The sequence below is a fragment of the Rhea americana genome, unplaced genomic scaffold (assembly GCF_003343005.1).
Source record: "Rhea americana isolate MKP2758 unplaced genomic scaffold, rheAme1 scaffold_103, whole genome shotgun sequence".
Lineage (NCBI taxonomy): Eukaryota > Metazoa > Chordata > Aves > Rheiformes > Rheidae > Rhea > Rhea americana.
This window is the reverse complement of record NW_028185073.1, coordinates 2,061,255-2,082,545: the sequence shown is the minus strand read 5'-3', so window position 1 is coordinate 2,082,545 and position 21,291 is coordinate 2,061,255. Positions and strand designations below refer to the sequence as shown.

Sequence of the window (21,291 nt, the reverse complement as noted above, 5' to 3'; positions counted from 1 at the left end):
CAACAAAGTTCTAACGCAAGGATTCAACACAAGAAATTTATTTTACTATCCACATAGATGGCTTTTCTGTCTGTAGCCTAGAAGATCTTATTCTATAATAGATATTTGTAAATTCAGTGAGCCGAATTCAGAAAATGCCCAGAAATATTTATAGCTAAAGAAAAATCAGTTTATATTAGGTAAAGTTCTGACCCAAGCCTTCAGTAATTCATCTTTTACATTCCAGAATTTAATAACAACACTAATCTGGCAGTGCTTAATATACAAGTTTTTGAATATTTGTCTTATTTCATCTATATTGAACATTTTGAATTAGTCTCAGAACTTATGAAATGGTGTTGTGATGCTAATAGGAACCACACTTAGTATGTATAGAAATATGTCTCAGTGAAACATTGAATTTATTTGGTGAGAAGTAATTTTAATAAACAGATAAATAAAATAATAGCACCAGAAATTATGAAGTGTACTGTAAGACAATATAATTTCCTTCTCAGTTCAGTGTTATGAAACATATAAGGAAATTGCATTCACGGGCATTTAAAAAACATCATTTGATAGAGTTCATCAAATTTTAAAAGACATAGGACATTTATTTCAGAGAAATCTCCATTTCAAAACACTGCTGTTTAGAATATTAACAAGCTGAAATAATTCTGTAAAAGATGATGCATAATAGAAGCCTATGTTTATCATCTTCTCTCAGATTTGATAATTTGTTTCAGTTAAAAATGCTATTTAAGATGAAAACTGCTATGAAAAAGGAATGCTGATCCCCTAAAACAATCATATAGGTTGGTATAAAGTAGTATAGGAGTTGAATAATTGAAAACTTCTTTATTTGCAGTGAATGATATGTAGAACTGAGATAGGCAGTTTCACAGAATTGTTGACAATATAAATTCTTACAAATTTTTAGCCCAATAACTATATATTGCATTTGTTTAGTGTCTTCATTAGTCACTACAGGCCAGACCCACATTAAGTTCACTGAGAAAAGACAAAGTCAATAGAAGCAAAGAAAGCAAAATGCTTTTTTTCTTTTTCTTCTCTTTTTTTTTTAAAAAGAAGCTGATTGAAAAGAAAAAAAAGAAAAWTTGATGATTATTTCAAAATGATAAATTAAGAAATGCTTCTTTCAAATTCACGTGTTCTTCAGCTTTCTCACTCTGCATCCTACTTACGAAGAAGACTTAGCACACTTTCAAACTCTCAGTTACAAAGAACCTTTGCTAGCAAAAGATTTCATTTTGAGGATCACAGGATGCAGATCGCTAATGGGTCACAAATCATGGTCTGAAAACAAGTGATCTGGATAAACGTAAAAACTCTGACCATTGAGGTAGGTGAAAAATGGTCTGCAGATGCAAAAAAAACCCTTGAAATATGTTTTATAGGAAATGATAGTTTAATTACCAGAAACAAAATGAAAAGATATTGGTTGATATTTCATTTGTTCCACAATCTTATAAATGAGATTAATAGAGTATAATATCCTCTTATTAACAGGAATTGGGAAATTCTTGGTGCCATTTTCTGGAAAGTGAAAGAATAAATATTTGTGGTAATCCATGAGTATCAGTGACTTATTTGCAAGATTCCCAAAGCTGAAAGAAACCATTGTGGCCTTTCATAAATCAGACAAAAAGGTGTATTTTCAATTCAGTTAGTTTAAATAACTGCACTAAATACAGTTTCAGTTTATCATCAATATAGACACAGTACAGATAGACATAGCGTAACTTGGTTAGCTGTATTTTTGCCAAACAAACTGTGGTTGAGTCATATTTCATGCAGGATGACATCTTATATATTTTTTCATGGAAAATTTTTATACATAAAAGCTGTTGTTTGTAATCTTAGCAACCACAGTTTTAGTATAAACCTCTGACTAAATCTGTTTGGATCTGAACAACTTTTTAAAAGATGAATAAAATTTTAAATAACACTTAATGATACTTTTAATAAAAAGAATAGAAGAACTGAATGTCTTRATGTGTCTTTGCACACCTGAACATATGTACCTCCTCTTTGCCCTGCAGTGAGCTCCCATTTACAAATCATATACCTACAGAAGCAGTGCCAGCTTCCAGAAAGCCTTAGAAATCAGTCAGCTTTCTCACTGAAGATACTTGATAAAAACAGATTCTGAGAGTGAGACATTTCTGTTCAATAAATAAAAAAATAGAAATTTATAAATTAATAGGTTAACAGAATATTTTTTTATTTTTATTTTTTCTCATCTTCTCAGGGGACTTTTTTGGCATCCTCTAACGCTATAACCACCTGGCAATCAATAATTTTGCAAGATGTTTATTCTCCAAGCCCAGATATTTTCTAACACATTTCCATCTGAAACTTCTACTGGAGATGTAGAAGAGAGATATTGAAAGTATAGTAATCTAAGGTTAAACACATACTCATATTTAGAAGCCTGTAGAAAATTGTTCCTTTGGGAACTAGGAGAAAATTAACATGCATGCTCCTTTCTTTTAGGTGTAGATTTTGCTTTTTCATTTATTAGTTCGTTTAATAGAAACTCCAATCATACTACAGTTACTAAAAATTATTTTCTGTGAGGGTTCGTTGATACAGAGGCTTGCTGCTAGAAGCTGACATTAACTGTTCCAAAATAAATACAATTTCTACTCCAGTGAATTCATTACTTAAAATTGGAAACTGATGAAAAAAGTAGCAAATTTTTAGACAGTAAGAATGATTTTGGATTGACATGGATTTGATCTTCTGAAAGAGCACATGAAGTATAAGTTGATGGAAATACATCTTTTATTCCTTTCGCCTCTTGATTTTTCTTAGAACAAGAGGCCTTCTTCAAAGCTGTGCCCTTACTTGCCTCCTACACTTTTGCACTCTGTGATCATAAACCTTATATTCCCAATACTCCTAACAATTTGGAGTTCAATTTATCTTTGTGAGAGATCAGAATGAGGTTTTCCATTGGACTTTTCCAGAAAAGAATCAAATAAAATAGCTCAACTGCTGATATACTGTTTTCCTGAGAGAGAGTTCTTATTAAACGTTTTATCCAAAAAAATTTGAAATGAACTATTCCAGCTTGCAGTACTTGAAGTTTATTTTTCAGGGGATTCATAGGATTTTTTTTTCAGATTAAAAAAAACCCAAACCTCTTGAGTCATCCAAAATTCAACACTAAATGTCAACATGTCAATTTTGAAAATGTTTTCCCTCTTTTTGTTTTAGCGCTTTGCTCTGTGCTTAGCTCAAACAGGGCAATTTATTTCTCGCTCATGTATGTTACTTGGAAAATTGACAATTTTAATCTGTTAAGGTATGATATTGATAAATTACTTCCTCCTCCAGAAACATAGATTACAGAGTTTATTTATTTACAGAATTAGTTCATAATATGCCTTTGGTGAATTCCATGGTCATCAGCCTCTTATCCACCAATTCTCATTCCCAAGTGCTGATCTCTTTCTCTATAGACTATACTCACATTTACTCCATGAAAGCTTTGCTGTCCCCCTAACGTGCATAAAGAAAACACCTTTCACCAGTAATTCTTTAATGCTTGCTTGCCTGTCATTAAAGATGGCAAGATGAATGAAACAAATGCATCAGCAGGAAAGTATTCACTGTTGATTTCTAAGTGTGCTTTTTAAAGACAAAATCACAAGTAATGACAAGCCTATCACTTAATTCTGCTTTCACTATCTCAGGATGATAGGTTGCATATTGCCAAAACCACTACCTCTGAGATGAGATTAGCTCTCAAAGGACTAGTAAATGTATTATGAAATCTTCTAATAGCTGTAACTAGAAGACATAAATAATAATAGATGCATTCTTTTAGCCTGAGTACCCTCTGCCCCTTGAACATAACCACATTTTCTTTTGCTGGAATTCTTCCACACAGACCATCCAAATCCTTGCTTTTTGTGGGATTAAGAGCATTCCCTGAAAGTAAAGCTGTAAGAAAATGTAAATGCTTTCTTCTTCATTAAAAATTAGAAATCTATGACCATTTCAGACCTGAGGAGTTTAAATATCTACAGAGTTCCTGAGAGTATTCATGGATATTCACACTTCAGCAAGTMACAGGCACTACAGAGGGTGCTGCCTTGCACCAAGACAGCTGAAAAGTGTATTTCCACATGAACCTACTCATACAAAGAATTTCTGACTTTTAACGGTAAAAAAATAATTTTCCAGTATAAAGGTCTATCATTCAGGCTGAAAAACTCCTTCAGCTTATTCTTAACATGTAAGTCTGCTGTTCCAGCCCATTTGAGATTATAAGTACAGAATGAAGTTCTGGAAAGAAACAGAAAAKAGATAATAGGCAAATTCATTGCTGTAAGAGTAGCATATAAATTATGCTAAATCTAGAATAAAAAATAACACTATATAGCAAACTTCTTGCTTTCTTTTTCGTCCCACTAATAGTCTTTTACAAAGAAGAAATCTCTAAGAGATTTTCAGATGGYCTTGCTTCAGAAAGAAAGTATTTCTAAAATGATGCTGAATTATACCAACAAATGTACTGTAATAAGGTATTGCCAATTGTTGTTAAGGGAAGGTCTGCCTGAAACCCTAAAAGGACCAGCTTGGTGCCTTACACCATTCAGGTGATGTTCTGTCCCCAAGCAGCTGCTACTCTGAAGTAATCTCCTTTTCACAATAATGCCTTGCCCTTTAAAGATTAGGCTAATTTGAGTCTCAAGATCATAGAAGCTGACTTTAGTACATGAGACTGTAATGCAATAATTTTAATAAAAGAAACATATATTTGAATCTATGTTCAAGATTTGGCCAAATATCACTCATTCGCTTTGATGTATGTGTAAATGACAGATTAAAAATATAAAATCCTACTCAGAAATAAGGGTGAAACAGTTTATAATTTTACATACTTATTTTGGAGAGTCCGAATTGCTGGATGAACTGATTACTCAGCCCCAGACTCCTTTTAAGTCTTCCTGAACAGATTCCCCAAAACAATTAATCACTTCCAAGAAATTTTGGTTCTGTGAATCCACTTTCAACTACAAAAAGAGAGCATCTGCATGCACTCATCTCTGATGATAATTTATAGCAGATATGTACATATGAGAGAGTAAAGGTGAAGATGTCATGTTAGAATGCTACAGGTTGTGTCATCATTTGAAGTTCATCTAAACCAAGTATTTTCAGTTTAGAAACAGAGTAAGAAATAGGCATTTCTTCAGTGCAGTAAAATTCTATTTATGGTCTTAGTTACAGTAATCTTGAAATAGAAATTCAAACAGGATTGAGAAATAACATAAATGAACTTTAAGCTAATCAACTTAAACCAAACTTTAGTTCTGTAGTAAGTCTGCAAATCAAGTCTCATTACATTCTTACTTTTTGAAATTTCTGAGATATTAGTAGCCTAACAGTTAACACTGAAAGATAACTGATAATTAAAAAGATAACCCAAAACTATTTCTAGTCCAATCCTTAAGAGTGAGTGAGTGTGGCATGGTTATTAAAACAAAAGGAAGATGATATTAAAAGGAATCTTGGGCATACTTGAAACGCATTCTCTATCTCAACTTTCACTATCATCATTATCTGTTCAAGCCAAGAATAGTTCAAAACCAGAATGCAGGCATCAATGAGAGATGCCCTTTTTGAACTCTTCCTAACAGCAGGGAAGGCAGGGTCTTGGTGAACCACTGTAATAAATTAATTTTGAAGGATGAGTCTGTCAAACAGTTAAGTACAGCAAGACTTTCCTGAAAGGTTTATACGAATGGAAGAAAGGGGAAGAGTGAATGAGTTGACTATCTCTGCCTCACCCTCTTCCTCTTCAGTTTAACACAAATCACTTCTGTAGCAAAGCTCAATTCTCCCTCCTAGATCCCCACAGGCAGGAAAACAGTTGAGTGCCATGATCTTCTCATCAGCCTTTCACACGCTGGAAGACTATTATGTTTCTGTTTACTCTCATAAATATAAACCAATTCCAATTCTTTCTGACTTTCCCAAGATATGATTTCTCTCTAATCTCTGATTGTTATTGTTCTCTAGTAGAGTCTCTATAACTTGCAACATCTTTTCACCCAGGGCATTTATTCTGTATGATCTCAGGCTCCAAATGCATGTAAGTAAAGCTGATTCTAGTCTGGAATAGCCAGACATGGCATGCTGAAACCTACTTTCAGCCATATGCAGTGGTGTTCTGGCATTTCTTTTCACACAAAATTTACCCTGCTTATAACATGGCATTTGCACAGTTTTTCTTTTTTTTCCTGTATAAAATAGCAGTCTGAGTTTTAGCTGAGGTACCTTGGCATAGCCATAACTTGGCCAGAAAAAGGGAGTTTACCTTATTGGTGAGTATAGTCTGTGTCCGTACAGACTGAGGATGAGATTCTAACAGTGGCATTATATGAACTAGATACTGGAACTAGATACTAGGACTGACTGATTTTTATTGAAAGTTGAGCACTTTCCTGCCCTTGCGCCTTTGCAAATTCTTTCATGATGAACAGCCATATGGGCGACTTTCACAATTGTGACAAGGTAGACTGGTGACACCACCAACTCTAACACTTACAACGATGTAGTAATTCTTGGATTGTAGCCAGTGCATTCTGTTACAGTGAAAAAAACAGTACAAACCTACACATTTTTATTTTAGTTTTTATAAATCTGGTTAACACATGGTCTACATGTGCTCAGAATTCTTTTTTCATATTTTGACCAGCTCTCTCATTCATTCTCATCCTGGTTCATATYTTAACATGCCAAGAGCATTAAAAAGGTAAAATAAAAATCACATAGTATGTTATGGCTATTTTAACCTTAAAAATTAGGGAAAAAATAATGATAAAACTGTACAATCATCTCTTTTTTTAGTAAAACAATACAGTTAACAGGAAAAAATGCCATCTCCAACATATGCCTTATCCTGCTAACATGCCTGCTAGAACAGCTGCTTCTTACCAGATAGACACATACATTTTTCTACTTGCAGTAAGTAGATTTAATTTTTATTTATGTTTTCCTGTATTTAAATAARTATTTCACAGCTTTTCCAAAACTATTATTAAGTACCTATGATGTCCAATACAAAACATCAGTGTAGTTTTTATTCACTAATCATCGATGTTTTGTCTAAACACAGTGGAATACAGGTGCACTTGGGAGTACAGTGAGATCATCTTTAATGAATTGTTAAGTGCACATATTGATGATTTCTGTATTCCTACTAGTGAAGATGTCTTATTGTCACCTTTTTTTGGATCCAGCATTTTGACAGGGAATATCTTCAGTGCTACCTGTCAAAATATACTTAGGATGGAAGATATTAAATATGCTGTTGAAACTGTGTATAGTAAATAAAAAACTGTCTTAATCACAACCATATAAAACTCTTTTGCTAGGTTTACATTTRTCTGAGATCTCTGTGCATTTCAGACAGGCAAGAAAACAACAYGCTTAGATTTCTTTGCTGTCAACTTACTACTGTATCCATTCTATTGCTTTCCATTAACCAAGTTAACCTACTCTGTTGTCAACTAATGAAGTTTCATAAAAATTGTTAGCAATTTGTGCTTTTGGAGCAGAAGAATTTAAGGTTCTTCACAGACTTGCCTTTATGTTTCTAGTTCTTGTAGCAAAATTTACCATCTTGGTGGCCAGCAGTTTGTTTCAAACGTATTCTTATTAAGCAGTACCAAGGTACAATYATACTTTCCACTCTGCATATCAAATGTTTTTGTTCTTTGTATTACTTGAATTTGAAAAAAAAAATCTCAATTTAATTTAATGTGCCTTGCTCATTTTGAAAAATCAAGAGAGGACACATGAATTTCTTGCTATGATTGTATCTACCTCCCCATTTCCCAAGGAAARATCAGGATCACATACATCTCAAGATGTCCCAGTTGCAAGAAGTTCTAATTTTGACTCAGTAAAATTCGAAGTTTAAATTTTTGTACTTTCTTGGCAYACAAAATAGATAATGATATTCATTTCCTGATGGTTAAGTGACTGTCCAAATTAGGATAGCAGATTGCCACAAAACCAGTAACCTCATTTATTCATTTAGCCACTAGCAAATAAGACCAATGCTGATATTATCAATACAAAAATATTTCCTCAACAATACAGAAGTTTAAAATCTAGTTCTCATTAAAGAAGTTGTTAGGGTCACTATAGTGGCATTTAGTTCTAATCTGATACATGTTTTTTGACAGCAAATGCTAATTATATTCACAATGTTGGTGAGGTCCCAACACAGAAAATATTACCAATGAGGATAAGAATGGAGAAACATATTTAATATCAGTTCTAAAAAGTAATAGTGAACTGTACTTGCAAAAGGGAATTACATAGCAAAGAAGGAAAATATTAAACTTTTTTTTAAGTGGTTGAACCACGACAGTACCCTACCCCCAAACTAGGGGCAGGAAGAAGTAAATGATGCCTTTTTGAGACAGTAGTGTCTTTACTATGAAGTGAGTTTATCTTCATCTGGTCACTTACATTGCATATGCACTTATACTGCATATGAGACATGACTATGGAGAATCTTCTTGTACCCCTCCTGGCAAACCTGCATGTTCGATTACCYCTCTGAAATGCCTGTACACCAATGCACATAGCATGGGGAATAAACAGGAAGAACTAGAGATTCGTRTGCAGTYGCAGGGCCATGATCTCATTGCAATTACAGAGATACGGAGGGACAGCTCACATGACTGGAATGCTGCCATGGATGGATATGTGCTTTCTAGGAAAGACAGGCCAGGAAGGGGAGGTGGTGGAGTTGCTCTTTATGTGAGAGAGCAACTGGAATGTGTTGAGCTCTGCCTAGCGGTAGATGAAGAGCAAGTTGAGAGCTTATGGGTAAGGATTAAAGGGCAGGCTAACACGGGTGACACTGTTGTGGGTCTCTGCTATAGGCCATCTGATCATGAAGAGGAAGTCGATGAGGCCTTCTGGTTAATATTCAAGCATCCCTTCCTCCAAGCTCAAGAGYAGTGTGTATCAATGAGTAAAAAGTCCAGCAAAGGGGGCAGGAGACCTGCATGGGTGAGCAAGGAGCTCCTGGCAAAACTCAAACAGAAGAAGAAAGTTCACAGAATGAGGAAGAGGGGACAGGCTACTTGGGAGAATTACAGGACTGCAGTCAGAGTATGTAGAGATATGATGAGGAAGGCTAAGGCCCATCTGGAATTAAATCTGGCAAGGGATGTCAAGGACAACAAAATGGGCTTCTTCAAATACATCAGTAGCAAGAGGAAGACTAGGGAAAATGTGGGCCCGCTGCTGAATAGGGTGGGGGCYCTGGTGACAAGGGATACAGAGAAGGCAGAATTACTGAATGTTTCTTCACCGCAGCCTTTACTGCTAAGGGCAGCCCTCAGGAATCCCAGAGCCTGGAGGCAAGGGAGAAAGTCTGAAGAAGGGAAGACYTTCCTTTGGTTGAGGAGGATCAAGTTAGAGATCTTTTAAGCAAAGTTGAYATCCACAGATCAATGGGACCTRATTGGATGCACCCATGGGTACTGAGGGAMCTGGTGGATGTTGTGCCAGGCCACTCTCCATCATCTTGGAAAGGTCATGGAGAACTGGAGAGCTGCCTGAGCACTGGAAGAAARCCAGCGTCACTCCAGTCTTCAAAAAGGGCAAGAAGGAGGACCCAGGAAACTACAGGCCAGTCARCCTCACCTCCATCCCTTGAAAGGTGATGGAACAGCTCATTCTGGATGTCTTCTCCAGACATATGAAGGAAAATAAAGTGATCAGGAGTACCCAGCATGTATTCTCCAAGGGGAAATAGTTTTTAACCAATCTGATAGCCTTCTCTGATGGAATGACTGGCTGGGTAGATGAGAGGAGAGCAATGGACGTTGTGTACCTTGAYTTCAGCAAGGCTTTCGACACTGTCTCCCAGAATATCCTCCTAGAGAAGCTCAGGAAGTGTGGGTTATAAGATTGGACAGTGAGGTGGATTGAGAACTGGCTGAAAGGCAGAGCTCAGAGGGTCGTCCTCAGTGGYGTGGAGCCCAGTTGGAGGCCTGTGGCTAGTGGAGTTCCCCAGGGCTCAGTACTGGGTCCCATCCTGTTCGACTTCTTCATCAATGACCTGGATGAGGGGACAGAGTGCCTYYTCAGCAAGTCTGCTGATGATACCTACGACAATCTGGGAGCAGTGGCTGATACACCAGAGGGCTGTGCTGCCATTCAGAGAGATCTGGACAGGCTGAASAGTTGGGCGGAGAGGAACCTCCTGAGGTTCAACAAGGGCAAGTGCAGAGTCCTGCACCTAGGGAGAAATAACCCTAGGCACCAGTACAGGTTGGGGGCTGACCTGCTGGAAAGTAGCTCCAATGCATTATGAAGAGTGTTGCCAGCAGGTCGAGGGAGGTAATCCTGCTCCTCTGCTCAGCCCTGATGAGGTCACACCTGGAGTACTGTGTCCAGTTTGGGGCTCTCCAGCACAAGAGACATGKWGCTACTGGAGAGAGTCCAGCGTAGGGCTACAAAGATGATCAGAGGGCTGCAGCATCCACCCTGTGAGGAACGGCTGYGAGAGCTGGGCCTGTTTAGCCTGGGGAAGAGAAGACTGAGAGGGGATAAGAGGTGATAGAATATAGACATCTTATCAAYGTCTACAAATACCTAAAGGGAGGGTGTGTCAAGAGGATGGGGCCAGACTCTTTTTAGTGGTGCCAAGTAACAGGACAAGAGGCAATGGGCACAAAGTGAATCACAGGATGTTCCACCTGAACATAAGGAAGACCTTCTTTACTGTGAGAGTGACAGAGCACTGGCACAGGTTGCCCAGAGAGGTTGTGGAGTCTCCTCCTCTGGAGATACTCAAAACCTGCCTGGACGCAACCCTGTGCAACATGCTCTAAGTTACCCTGCTGAGCTGGGGGTATTGAGTAGATGATMTCCAGAGATGGCTTCTAACCTCAACTATCCTGTGATTCTGTTATTCTGTGATATTCTGTTTGACAAAAAAAAAAAAAAAAAGTTCATATTAAATAGCAGTCAATTTCTCAAAATGTTGCATTTATTAAGAGGATCTATAAAAGAAAATGTAAATTTGGGCTGCTGGAGGAGGAAGAGAAGAGAATGGTGGTGGGGAAAGAGTGGTATCATACTTCAGCCTTAATGCTTCACATTGACTTATAGCTTTCTTCACTGTAACACACAATTGCTTTTTTCAATCTCTATTTTCCAACCTTTTAGGTTGACCTTTTATGTCACTTAATCATATGCATGTGACAAGTGTGTTATCAACACGGTTCCATGTGTATAACCCTTTTTTATATAAATTATGCATGTGATAACTGAATGATCTGATTGACTTTGTCTGTCTTGTCAGGCTTGGGCTATGTGAGATTCAGGTTATGATATTTCAAACAAAAACAATAATGTCTGAAATGTTATAAGTGAAAGAGCTTCTCTTTTACTCAAACTTCCTTACAGGCAAACAAATGAGAAACAAATAAACTCTATTTGATGTACTCAGCTGTAAACTAGGTACATTCTCAAAGTGGAAGTCAGTCTCACATATAACACATGTTAATGAAGTACCTCTGCTTTTGCAGATGCAATTAAAATCCTCATCTTTGTCTACGCAGCCCAGGTTAAAAAGGCTGATACCAAGCTGCAGCACTAAACAACAAAGAAAGCAAGCTAAACAGAAATGATGACAYGAAGATGGAAAGTAGATGGAGTCCCAGAGAGAAATGATTTTGCCTTGCAGCAGGAATAACGATTAGGCTGCCAAGAYACAAAAGCAGTCAAAAAGGAATCAAAGGAACATGAAAAACAAAATTACCAAAGATCTTCATCTCTATTAGAATAGTCTTTCTTTGTATTTCATGTTTGAAATTTCACTTAGTCTCCTACTACAAGAATATGCTACATACAAATGATAGCTTAAGAAAAATCAGAATGAAATCTTGTCATCATATTGTTTTCCTGCATAGGGATTCCCACTATTGCTTAAGATCAATACTATTAATTACATTATCTGGAGTTACAGTATTAGGAGGAGATGAAGTAACCTCTGTGACATATTCAGGGTTGCAGACTCCATTTAAATTAGATCAGAGCTGGATTATGTACTGRATACATGGTCTGTTATACTCTAGATTTGAGTGCACAAAATTCTGTTCATCTATGAACAAAGAAAGAGCTAAATTATGCACAAAGAAATACACAAACATAAGCACTGAGTACACAGACACTCCATTGACTAGATTTTCTGGTTTCTCATTACACTCAAGGCCTGTACTGTCACTGCATGCTAATCACTTGTGGTGGTGATTACTATTCTGATCAGTGCTTTTTAGAGTACAGTCAGCAAAGGGTAGAGTTATTCTGAAACTTTACCAAGTAAGTAGTGAAGAGAATGAGTAGAATTTCATTTAGTTACATCAGAACATCTTCCTTGACTGTTCCTATGCTGTTTGTGGCCTGCAGTGTGAAGATAAACTCTCAGGTATTTAAAGTAGTACACCTTCTGCAATGGGCTGCTTATTAAGATCAGATTTTGGCTTAGCACTGATGTAATTTAGCAACCACTTTATTATATAAAGAGCAATTAGTGATGAAATAGGCAGAATTTCATTTGCTTAATTCAAAACAATTGTCAATGTCTAGTCTAACCAAGGCCTGTAGTGTCAAGATAAAATGAAGCATTCTGATAAAATTATTCTCCGCAACGTACTATGAATTGTTAGCAGGTATGTACAGGCAGTGGTATTATTGTAAGTTCAGTTTACATGCAGACAGTGACTCTATAATTAGACTGCTATACATTACTTGAATGGCAAAAAATAAGTCTGTTTTTAAGAAGTGGTGAAATGGTAAGAGAATAAATAAAAACATATTCCAGTAAGCCTCCCAAAAGGAATTACTGCTGCCATGACATTCAACACGCTGTGTGATCATCACAACTATATGAATCCAAGCACGGGAAAAAATACCTATGCCAACACAACTCAGCATGGGGCTTTGTGGTTCCCAAGTTCTACAGGCAAACACATTTGAATTGAATTCATTTTGAAATGGAAGTCATCCAAGAGTTGATGAACTAACAGCTATTACCCAGTTATCTCCATCAGATACTTTCTACTGATTTAAAAGCTTTCTTGGATGGTAGATCTCCCATTTCTCACTATTCTCTCTCTCTCTTTCTCCCCTTTCTCTCAGAACTTTTCTTGATCCCTTCTGCTTATAGCGWTTTCTGCCACATGTTGCTCAGTGACTAAGGTGTCCTTTGCTCTGCTAAGGGCCGTCCCCCATGGTTCTGCAGCCTGCCTTCCCTCGCGGCTCCAAACCCATCTCCCACTTTGGTTGGACAGTGCCAAGAGCCTTGGGAGCAGGACTTTGCTTGTGCTATTTCCACAAATATAAATCTGAAAACTGAACGCTATTCTCATATATTACATATACACATACATACATATATACATTATATATTCTCATATATAACAGGGTGATACCTCATATGCTTGATACTATGGAGGAACTAGAATTTTCCATCACCTCCTAATGTTTCTAGTTAGCTGAAACAGCAAAAAATATCACTGTGGATCAAGTGTTTTTGAGTTTCTTACCCAATGTATATATAAAAGTTACGAAATAAGTGGTATGACCAGGTATTTTCACAGGTGAAGCTAACATTATGGATACTTCTAACTAGTGGCAGTTTTATTTAAAAATATTAGTTCTTTCATATATACTGGAGGCAGACAAACATCCTTTAAACAAACACAAACCTCATGTGAGTAATTACTCAGGTATGGTATCATTAACATTGTATTCTGCTAGATACTGATAGGCTTTTCTTACCCTGGACCTTTCCTCTAGCTTTGTCATCATGACAACTGTTGCTCCTCGTTGCTCCCACATCATTCTCCAGAAGTCCCCAAAGGTTTCCGGCAGYGCCCCTTGCGTGGCTATATACGCATTCTGCTTTCTGTAACCGTCTATGTAGTTGGCATTGATATAGTCACTGCCAGGAATGCCTGCAAAGAGAGAAGAATGAGCACGCTGGGCAACACCTCCGAGCTGTCCTGTTGTAGGAGTGAGCATTGCACTGTCAGGATCATTTGATCAGTGGATAGTTAATAGCTAATTAATATAAAAAAAGGATACTGTTAACTACAAGAGGGGTSGTCTTTCTAGAAGAGAGAAATTTGCCCTGGAATCAAATTTACATGAAACGTTTTTTAAAAGACTACTGAAAAGTATTTTGTTGACTACAACTACAAAATATGCCCATTTCTTTTTGCCAAAGCAGTGGTCAGTCAGTCACACTTGGAGAAACAAATGGCCTGTGATATTATGTTACTTGTTTTTTTTCCCTTTTGCTAATCTCGTCAGTCACGTTTGCTGCATTCCTACTAAATTAAAATTAAAAATAAACAAACAAGGGAAGTGTCTTTTAAATKTCCTTAAATGAGAACATTGCTAACAGGGTGACCTTTCCATCAGATKACCTGACTCATCTGCATTTAAATCTCCTGTTTAGCTCACTGCTTTTCTTTTAAATACAGGGAAAAGGGTTAAAATTGCCAGACTATTGTTATTATCACTACACACATTTTCCCCATTAATGGATTACAGTCTTGTTTCACCAGGAGCTTTATTTTAACAAAAAGCACACTACATAAGTCAGGTTTAAGAAACAGTCACATCCACAACAAAGCATGTGCATGAAATAAGCACCTTCATAAGTCTGAACAAAAATTAAATCCCTGTGTAAAAAGCAGCCAGAATCCGAGACCTGCAGACACGTTGTGCTGAGAGCTGGACAAGACGCACCATCTGCCAAGTCTGAGGAGGTCGTACTGGCTGCAGTGAAAATCGTGTTACTMTTTTGAACTAATAAGGTGGCTGTGCTCACAGAAAGGAATAATACTGACATAGAGGTCTCAGTCTTATCTCCACTGGACCAGTGGTGCAGTGTCCAGCTTTAACTCAGGCTGTGTATGTACTGGAATATATATGTTTTGATATATTGATTTCTGTTTTTATTTTTTAATATCTTTTAATATTATTTTATATTAATTGGTTCCATATTTAATAATTATATTAATATGGTTCCATCAACCATATTAAATGGCTATGCTGATAGGATGGTGAAGCAGCATTTCCCATGTTATTGCAGTGTTGAACACAGCTTGTTTCCTAAAAAAAATGGCTAAAAAAATACAAAAACGCACATCATAATTAAAAGATACAAAAGCTACTTTGAAGTAATTAATACAGATTACCTCTTCTTTGAGCAAAAATTAATGGTTTATATTTTCACAGCCAATCTGCTAGGCCTACGTCTATAACCCCAGGAGACAGTGAAGGTTCTACAAGCTGTTTCAGATATTTAGATAGACTGTAGCTTTCTATAAAGCTACAACCATTTCATTCAAAGAAGATTTCAGAAAAAAACAAAGTTGAATTTCTTTGGATATGAACCATAATAAACTATTACATATGTTTAGAGAGGTTTTTTTCAAGCTTTTTGTCAGGAACTAAACCTCCAAATCTATTCTGATCTGTTATGTACCATTGCTGATCCCAAACTCAGTAATTATCGGTGTAGCATGCTCTTGTTTGTTTTGAAAAAAAATGGCATTATCTGAAAAAGCACTCCAAAATAATAAAAGAATTTGAATGTACAGTAAATGTACTTAAACACTTTTTTTCCCTGACATCAATTTGAAGAGTCTTTCTCCTTATTCTGGGTAAGCTTAATGTTTCATACCCCAGTAAGCACTTAGCAATGAACCAGGCAGCTGTGATTGCGGCATGTTAAGATCCAGTATAATCTTGAGAAGATTCAGATTACAGGATACTGTAGCCGTAGTCTAGCATAAAAATTTGCCTGACAGATTGCCTCATTTTATATGTGCAAATTATATTTAAAAACAAATAGCATCTTGATTTGACTTTCTATATGAGTAAAAGAAAAGTCTGACAAAAAGTTTCAGGGAAGAAAAGAGCTTGTAAAGCTTGTAACTTCAAGGGCCCAAGAGAAGCTACAAAGGGTGCTCCTCAGGCAAGATGCATGGATGGACACAGGAAATCTGGCCAACTATGATTATAACTGACTGAAAGTCTCTTCTAGGGGAGGAGAGATAAAGAAAGATCTTTAAAATCTACTCTGAGTTGCCAAAAAGCATGATTTCTTCCCATAAAAGGTAGAAATCGGAGTTTAAAAGCCTCACTTTTGTAGACTTGAAACTTTCTTTTATGATACTTCTCATTGTGGAAATTAGAATTAATGACTTAGAAAATACAACTGCTAGGCACAATGCCATATTTTCTTCCCTTATCAAGATAATAAAACATTTTTGCACAAAACAGATGAGAAAGAAAAATGAAGCCAACATGAGAAATCTACACCAACTGGGTATTATTACCAAAGGAACTGAGAAAGCTGGTAAGAAATGTTTTCTGCATAAATTAGAATTACATTATGATGTCTAGTATCATACTTTGAAGCATATGTTATAAATAAAAGCCCGAGGAAAAAATGAAAAAGAAAAACAACGCTTTGTAAAGTGGTTAAATGATCTTCTGGGAAAGCTGTCCTCTGGAGCCGATAGTGCACAACTCAGCGTGAAAACTAAGCATGAGAAGCATTGCAAACACTACACTAAAGAATGTTCTTTACAAATCTTAGCAGCTTGTGCCACCAGTACATGCTGTAAAAAAAATCATGTTTAAATTTGTAAATATTTTAATGTTTATTAATTTGTATTAAATTTATTAATAAATCATACTAAAATATATTAACTTCTAAATTAAATTATTTATAATTATTTGAAATAGAATGAAGAAAAGTTAATTCCTAGATTACACCTTCCTTGATCACAGATGCAAGTAAAAGAGAATTAGGATTAGAAATTACAAATATTTGCATGGGGGATTTCTTCAAAGGTAGGTTGAAGTGGAACTTTCTACTCTATTTCTTCATTTTCCTTCTATCAAGAAAAAAAAAAATCTTGTGTATTCTTAAGACCGAAAATTCCTTTTACAAAGTAACAAGGCTTCACGGAGTATGAAAAAGATGTGGCTAGGACATGGACAAGAAAGTCCATTTGCCACAGAACATTAGCAACTGCTAGTGACTTAAGTAATGTAGATCCAGGAAGAACCAGGTGTTGCTGAACCCCTCTTATGATAAGAAAATTTTGGTCAAGGATTTGTCTCTAAAAAGGAGCTCCCCAGAAATCAGCACTCTATATTCACAACATCCAGCTTCACTGTCTCTCTCTTCCACAGTATCTGCCAGGTATTGCCTTTTTAATTTGTCTGGTCTCCTAGTCTTTTTCAGTATCATCCCTCTTTTTTTTGTACTGATTCTCTCCATCATCCTTTTCATGCATTACCACAGTTTCACATTCCTTTCAAAAATCTTTTTATATGTTGTAATACCATTTTCCTGCTCTCACTTTCCATCTCGCATGGTGCCACACCAGTATTTTCTTTATCAGCTATGTCCCCACAACATGCATACTCAAATCCCTCCAGGAAAGGGGCCTTGTCATAGCAGGTCCAGTGAAATGTGCATAGTATGAAGAAAAAAAAAAACGGAAAAAAGGAAATACTGATCATTTGTAACATCTACATTGGCCAAAGTGAAACAATTAATAAAGGTAAATACATTTCAATACTAAATTTTCATTTTCTAGATGGACTTTTCTGACCACAGCCTCATTCTGAGCTGAGAAAGCCAAACAACTCTCTGTCAAGTCTAATAGCGCAAAAACAATCAGATGACAACTAGTCTGACTGTGGCAGAAAGAAATCCTGCAAATCTTTGTTAGTTGCCATAGCTTGAAGGCATCATACCCACAAGCACAGCAACAATTGCCATCATTACTTAAATTTGGGTGTAATAGTCAAGAAAGGTCAGTTGTTCTGTAAAAACATGGGTCAAGAAAGGGACAAAGCAACCAAATTCTGCCTTCAGAATGGAATGCCTTCAGAATATGAACCTTGACTGTTAGTAACAGTAGAGTTTACTCCCGATTTAGGATGGCATAACTGAAGGGTAAATTCTGAGTAATCCACTTGATATCAYTTCACTTTTACAAGTTTCATCAACAGTAGAGACAGAGTTTCTGCATAAAAATTCTGCTAAAGACTGAGCCTCCAGACTGTAATTCTAACTATTTTCTAGTAGCCTTTTTAACTATGATGATGAATGACCAGAGTCTGCAATCCCCTTATTCTGCCAGACAGGAATTGAGTACAATGGGGACAGCATTAGATGAGTAGCTGAGCATAACAGACATCCCATTTTCAAGTATCTCAAGAGAACAAAGCAGTCCAGATTTTATATAGAGAGAAAAAGAGTGAATGAGCAATGAAACAAAATTAGCCACTGCCACAATTTTAGAACAAAAGAATAAAAAAAAATCCCTCTATAGCTACTGATTTATGGTGAGACTGTTCTCATGAACTGAAGTGAGAGTACAGCTTGCTGCAGTGTACACAGGGATCCACACCACACGGCTAATAATGCAAACCTCAGAATTATCCACTTGATTTCCTGAAGACAGTTATCTTTTTAAATAGCTTTAATTAGACCGAAATCAAATCATGAAATTGTTTCAAGCCTTTATAAAGGCTAAGTACTGAACAGCCTTTCTATTTAAAACAAATTAAACCATAAACCTTTGTTTCTGTGCTGCTTCCCTACAAAATGTGCTGTTAGTTACAAAGAGAGTGTGAAGTAATAGGATTAAACTTTGTCATGCTTGTAAACAACTTGGGAAAATGTAACGATGAACGGAAAATGCTGACAAAACTATGCCACTAGTTTAAATAAATGATTGATATTTTTAACTATGTCAGAGCACATATGAACCTGGGACAGCTACTGGATGACAGTAAAAAATGTCTACGAAAAAGGTTGTTTGAAACATGAAATCCTATAAGGAAGTTACTAGACTCAAATAGTCTAAGCACAAACCTGTAACACACGAACTTGCTGAAAAAAGAAGCAGCACACACTAATAAAGATATTTGTAATAGTGACTATTGGTAAAATGAACAACTTGTACAAAGGCTGAGGAAAATGCGGTACATATCATCCTAACATAATGGAAGATAAGGAGGAAAAAGAAAAGATAGAAGTAAAGCAATAGGATTTTGGGTTGTGTTAGTACTACAAGAGTCTGGTAAAGAGGGAAGGATGAGGGAGACAGATACCTTGAAGAATAATGCTGAACTAGATTATGTTTTAGAAAGAAAAAGGGAATGCCACAAAGCAGTAGGCAGAAGATGGAGAATTAAGTAGAAGAAGGAGTGTGCAGAGAAGATAAGTAATAGAAACGAAAAAAAAGATGAAAAAATCAGAAATAAGTGAAATGTAGTGGTGGGACTAGGAATTAGGTACTTTAGGAGATCTGTAGGCAAGATGAAAAATGTAAAAGGATAGTAGCAGAGAAGCAGGCTAGAAAACAGGAGGAGCTCTGGAAGGAAAAACAAAAGGAAGGTTTTCTATGTGGAGGGGTTTTCTTCTTCTTCTTCTTTTTTTATTTTTAGTGTTGGCTAGTCCTAAGGTAGATGACAGAATGAAAGTAAAAGAAAGGACAGACTTGTTCACTGCAGTCCCTCAGAGACACAGATGAGAACAGCATGATGCCTGCACAGCGACAGTATATTGTGGTAACAGTATTTTGCAAGACAGTGCAAAGCAAATACTGAAATCCAACACGAAAACCTCATACTGTGATTATTTGATAACTGTCTGGAACTTGATTGATTGATAAAAATGATTCTCCAGCTCTTCCAGACTGAGAAACACTCTCTCAAAGGAGTGCTTCATTGGATGCAAATACTCATTTCTATGTCTAAATGATAGACTAAAAGGGACACAGAGTGCCTGTACTAATATGAACTAAAATGATTCCAGGTTAGATGATCACTACAGAAAACTGTTTCAGTATGAATGTGTACAGTAAGCCATGTAGTGCCAAATCTTCACTCTCTGTTCAAGAACAAAACCACTGGACATTTTGCCAAAGCTTTCCAGATGAATAGTCTGAGTATGTATATAGGGAAAAGTCAGAATTGTGCCAAGAGCAGCACAGGACACTTTTTGCTGTTAAGTATTAACTATAACAGCTTCCATAACCCATATACTCATCTTAATTTGGAGATTTTAAATGGTAAGTAGATTTTAAATGGTAAGTAGATTCACAGTCTGCGATTATTATACCCCTAAAGCGGGTTTTGGCGTTGCTGCTGAAATGGCTACTATTAAGTCTACTCAAAATCATTTAGCTTGATCTTTCTGAAGTTTTTTACCTCGTCACTGCAATCATCGCTCCTTTTAAGCCACTCTAGGCTTGCAGATGGAAGTGGCATAAAATTACCTTAAGTCTTTAATTTATATTTTGTTAACAGAATATAATATACCTGTAATATGAGAGAGTCAAAATAAGCAGTACAGTTCATGATTGTTCAGTAAGTGCTTAGGAGTTTATTTTCACCAGAATACATTCCATATCTAAAGATCATGGAGTACGTACTGGATGCTGATTTACTGACAACTAGCAACTCAGAAGTAAGAAAGACTATTGGCATTTCTTGCCTTCTCTTCTTTAAGATTCATATTGCAGTCAGAGACTTCTAACCTTACCTGCATTTTAACGCCACTAACTTACCCATCAGACAATTTACTGCTGAAACATGATAGATATTACTTATACTTTAATTTTTACGTCACTACTCTTACGCAAACCAATGCCACATATGGTAGACTTTTAGTCTGGGATGTCTACTGAAAGAACTGCCACGCCTTTAAAAAAACAGACTGTTAAATCCGTTTATTTCCTAGTATTTTATTTATTCCTTTGAAGTTTAAAATCTGTAAATCTAGCTGTTGTAATTTGGTCTATTTCTTTTTGAATTGGCAAATTCTGACCTCAGAACCACTCAGAAGCATATGACAGACAGACTTTATTATCTTATTATGCTCTCTCATTAAACTGCAGTGTCCCTCTCAGTGATACCCAAAGACAGCATCAGACATCAGAGAAGAAATTCATTTTATAATATACAGGAGCAAAACTCAACCAAGCAATATCTTCCTTCAGCTTAAACTTGAAATTACCACAATTAATTTCAGTTTTATTCCAAAGAAAAATTTAATAAAACAAAATTTAAACAGGGAGAATTTAAAAATACAAAACATACTTTTTTAGAAAGTCAGCAATTATGCTGTGGAACTTCTTGCTACTTCAGACAATTACAGAGGCCAAGAATTTAGGAGGACTCCAAAAAAAGGGG

At 36.3% G+C, this 21,291-nt stretch overlaps 1 protein-coding gene across 5 annotated transcripts in view; it reads right to left on the bottom strand.

Annotated features, from left to right (window-relative positions):
• PTPRD (protein tyrosine phosphatase receptor type D) overlaps positions 1–21,291 on the bottom strand; it is a 276,887-nt gene that overhangs the window by 38,844 nt on the left and 216,752 nt on the right. For all 5 annotated transcript variants that reach the window (XM_085307099.1, XM_085307065.1, XM_085307073.1 and 2 more), the window contains one exon: positions 13,834–14,009. In XM_085307099.1, coding sequence (XP_085163225.1) covers positions 13,834–14,009 — 176 coding nt within the window. The remainder of the gene's footprint in view (positions 1–13,833; positions 14,010–21,291) is intronic.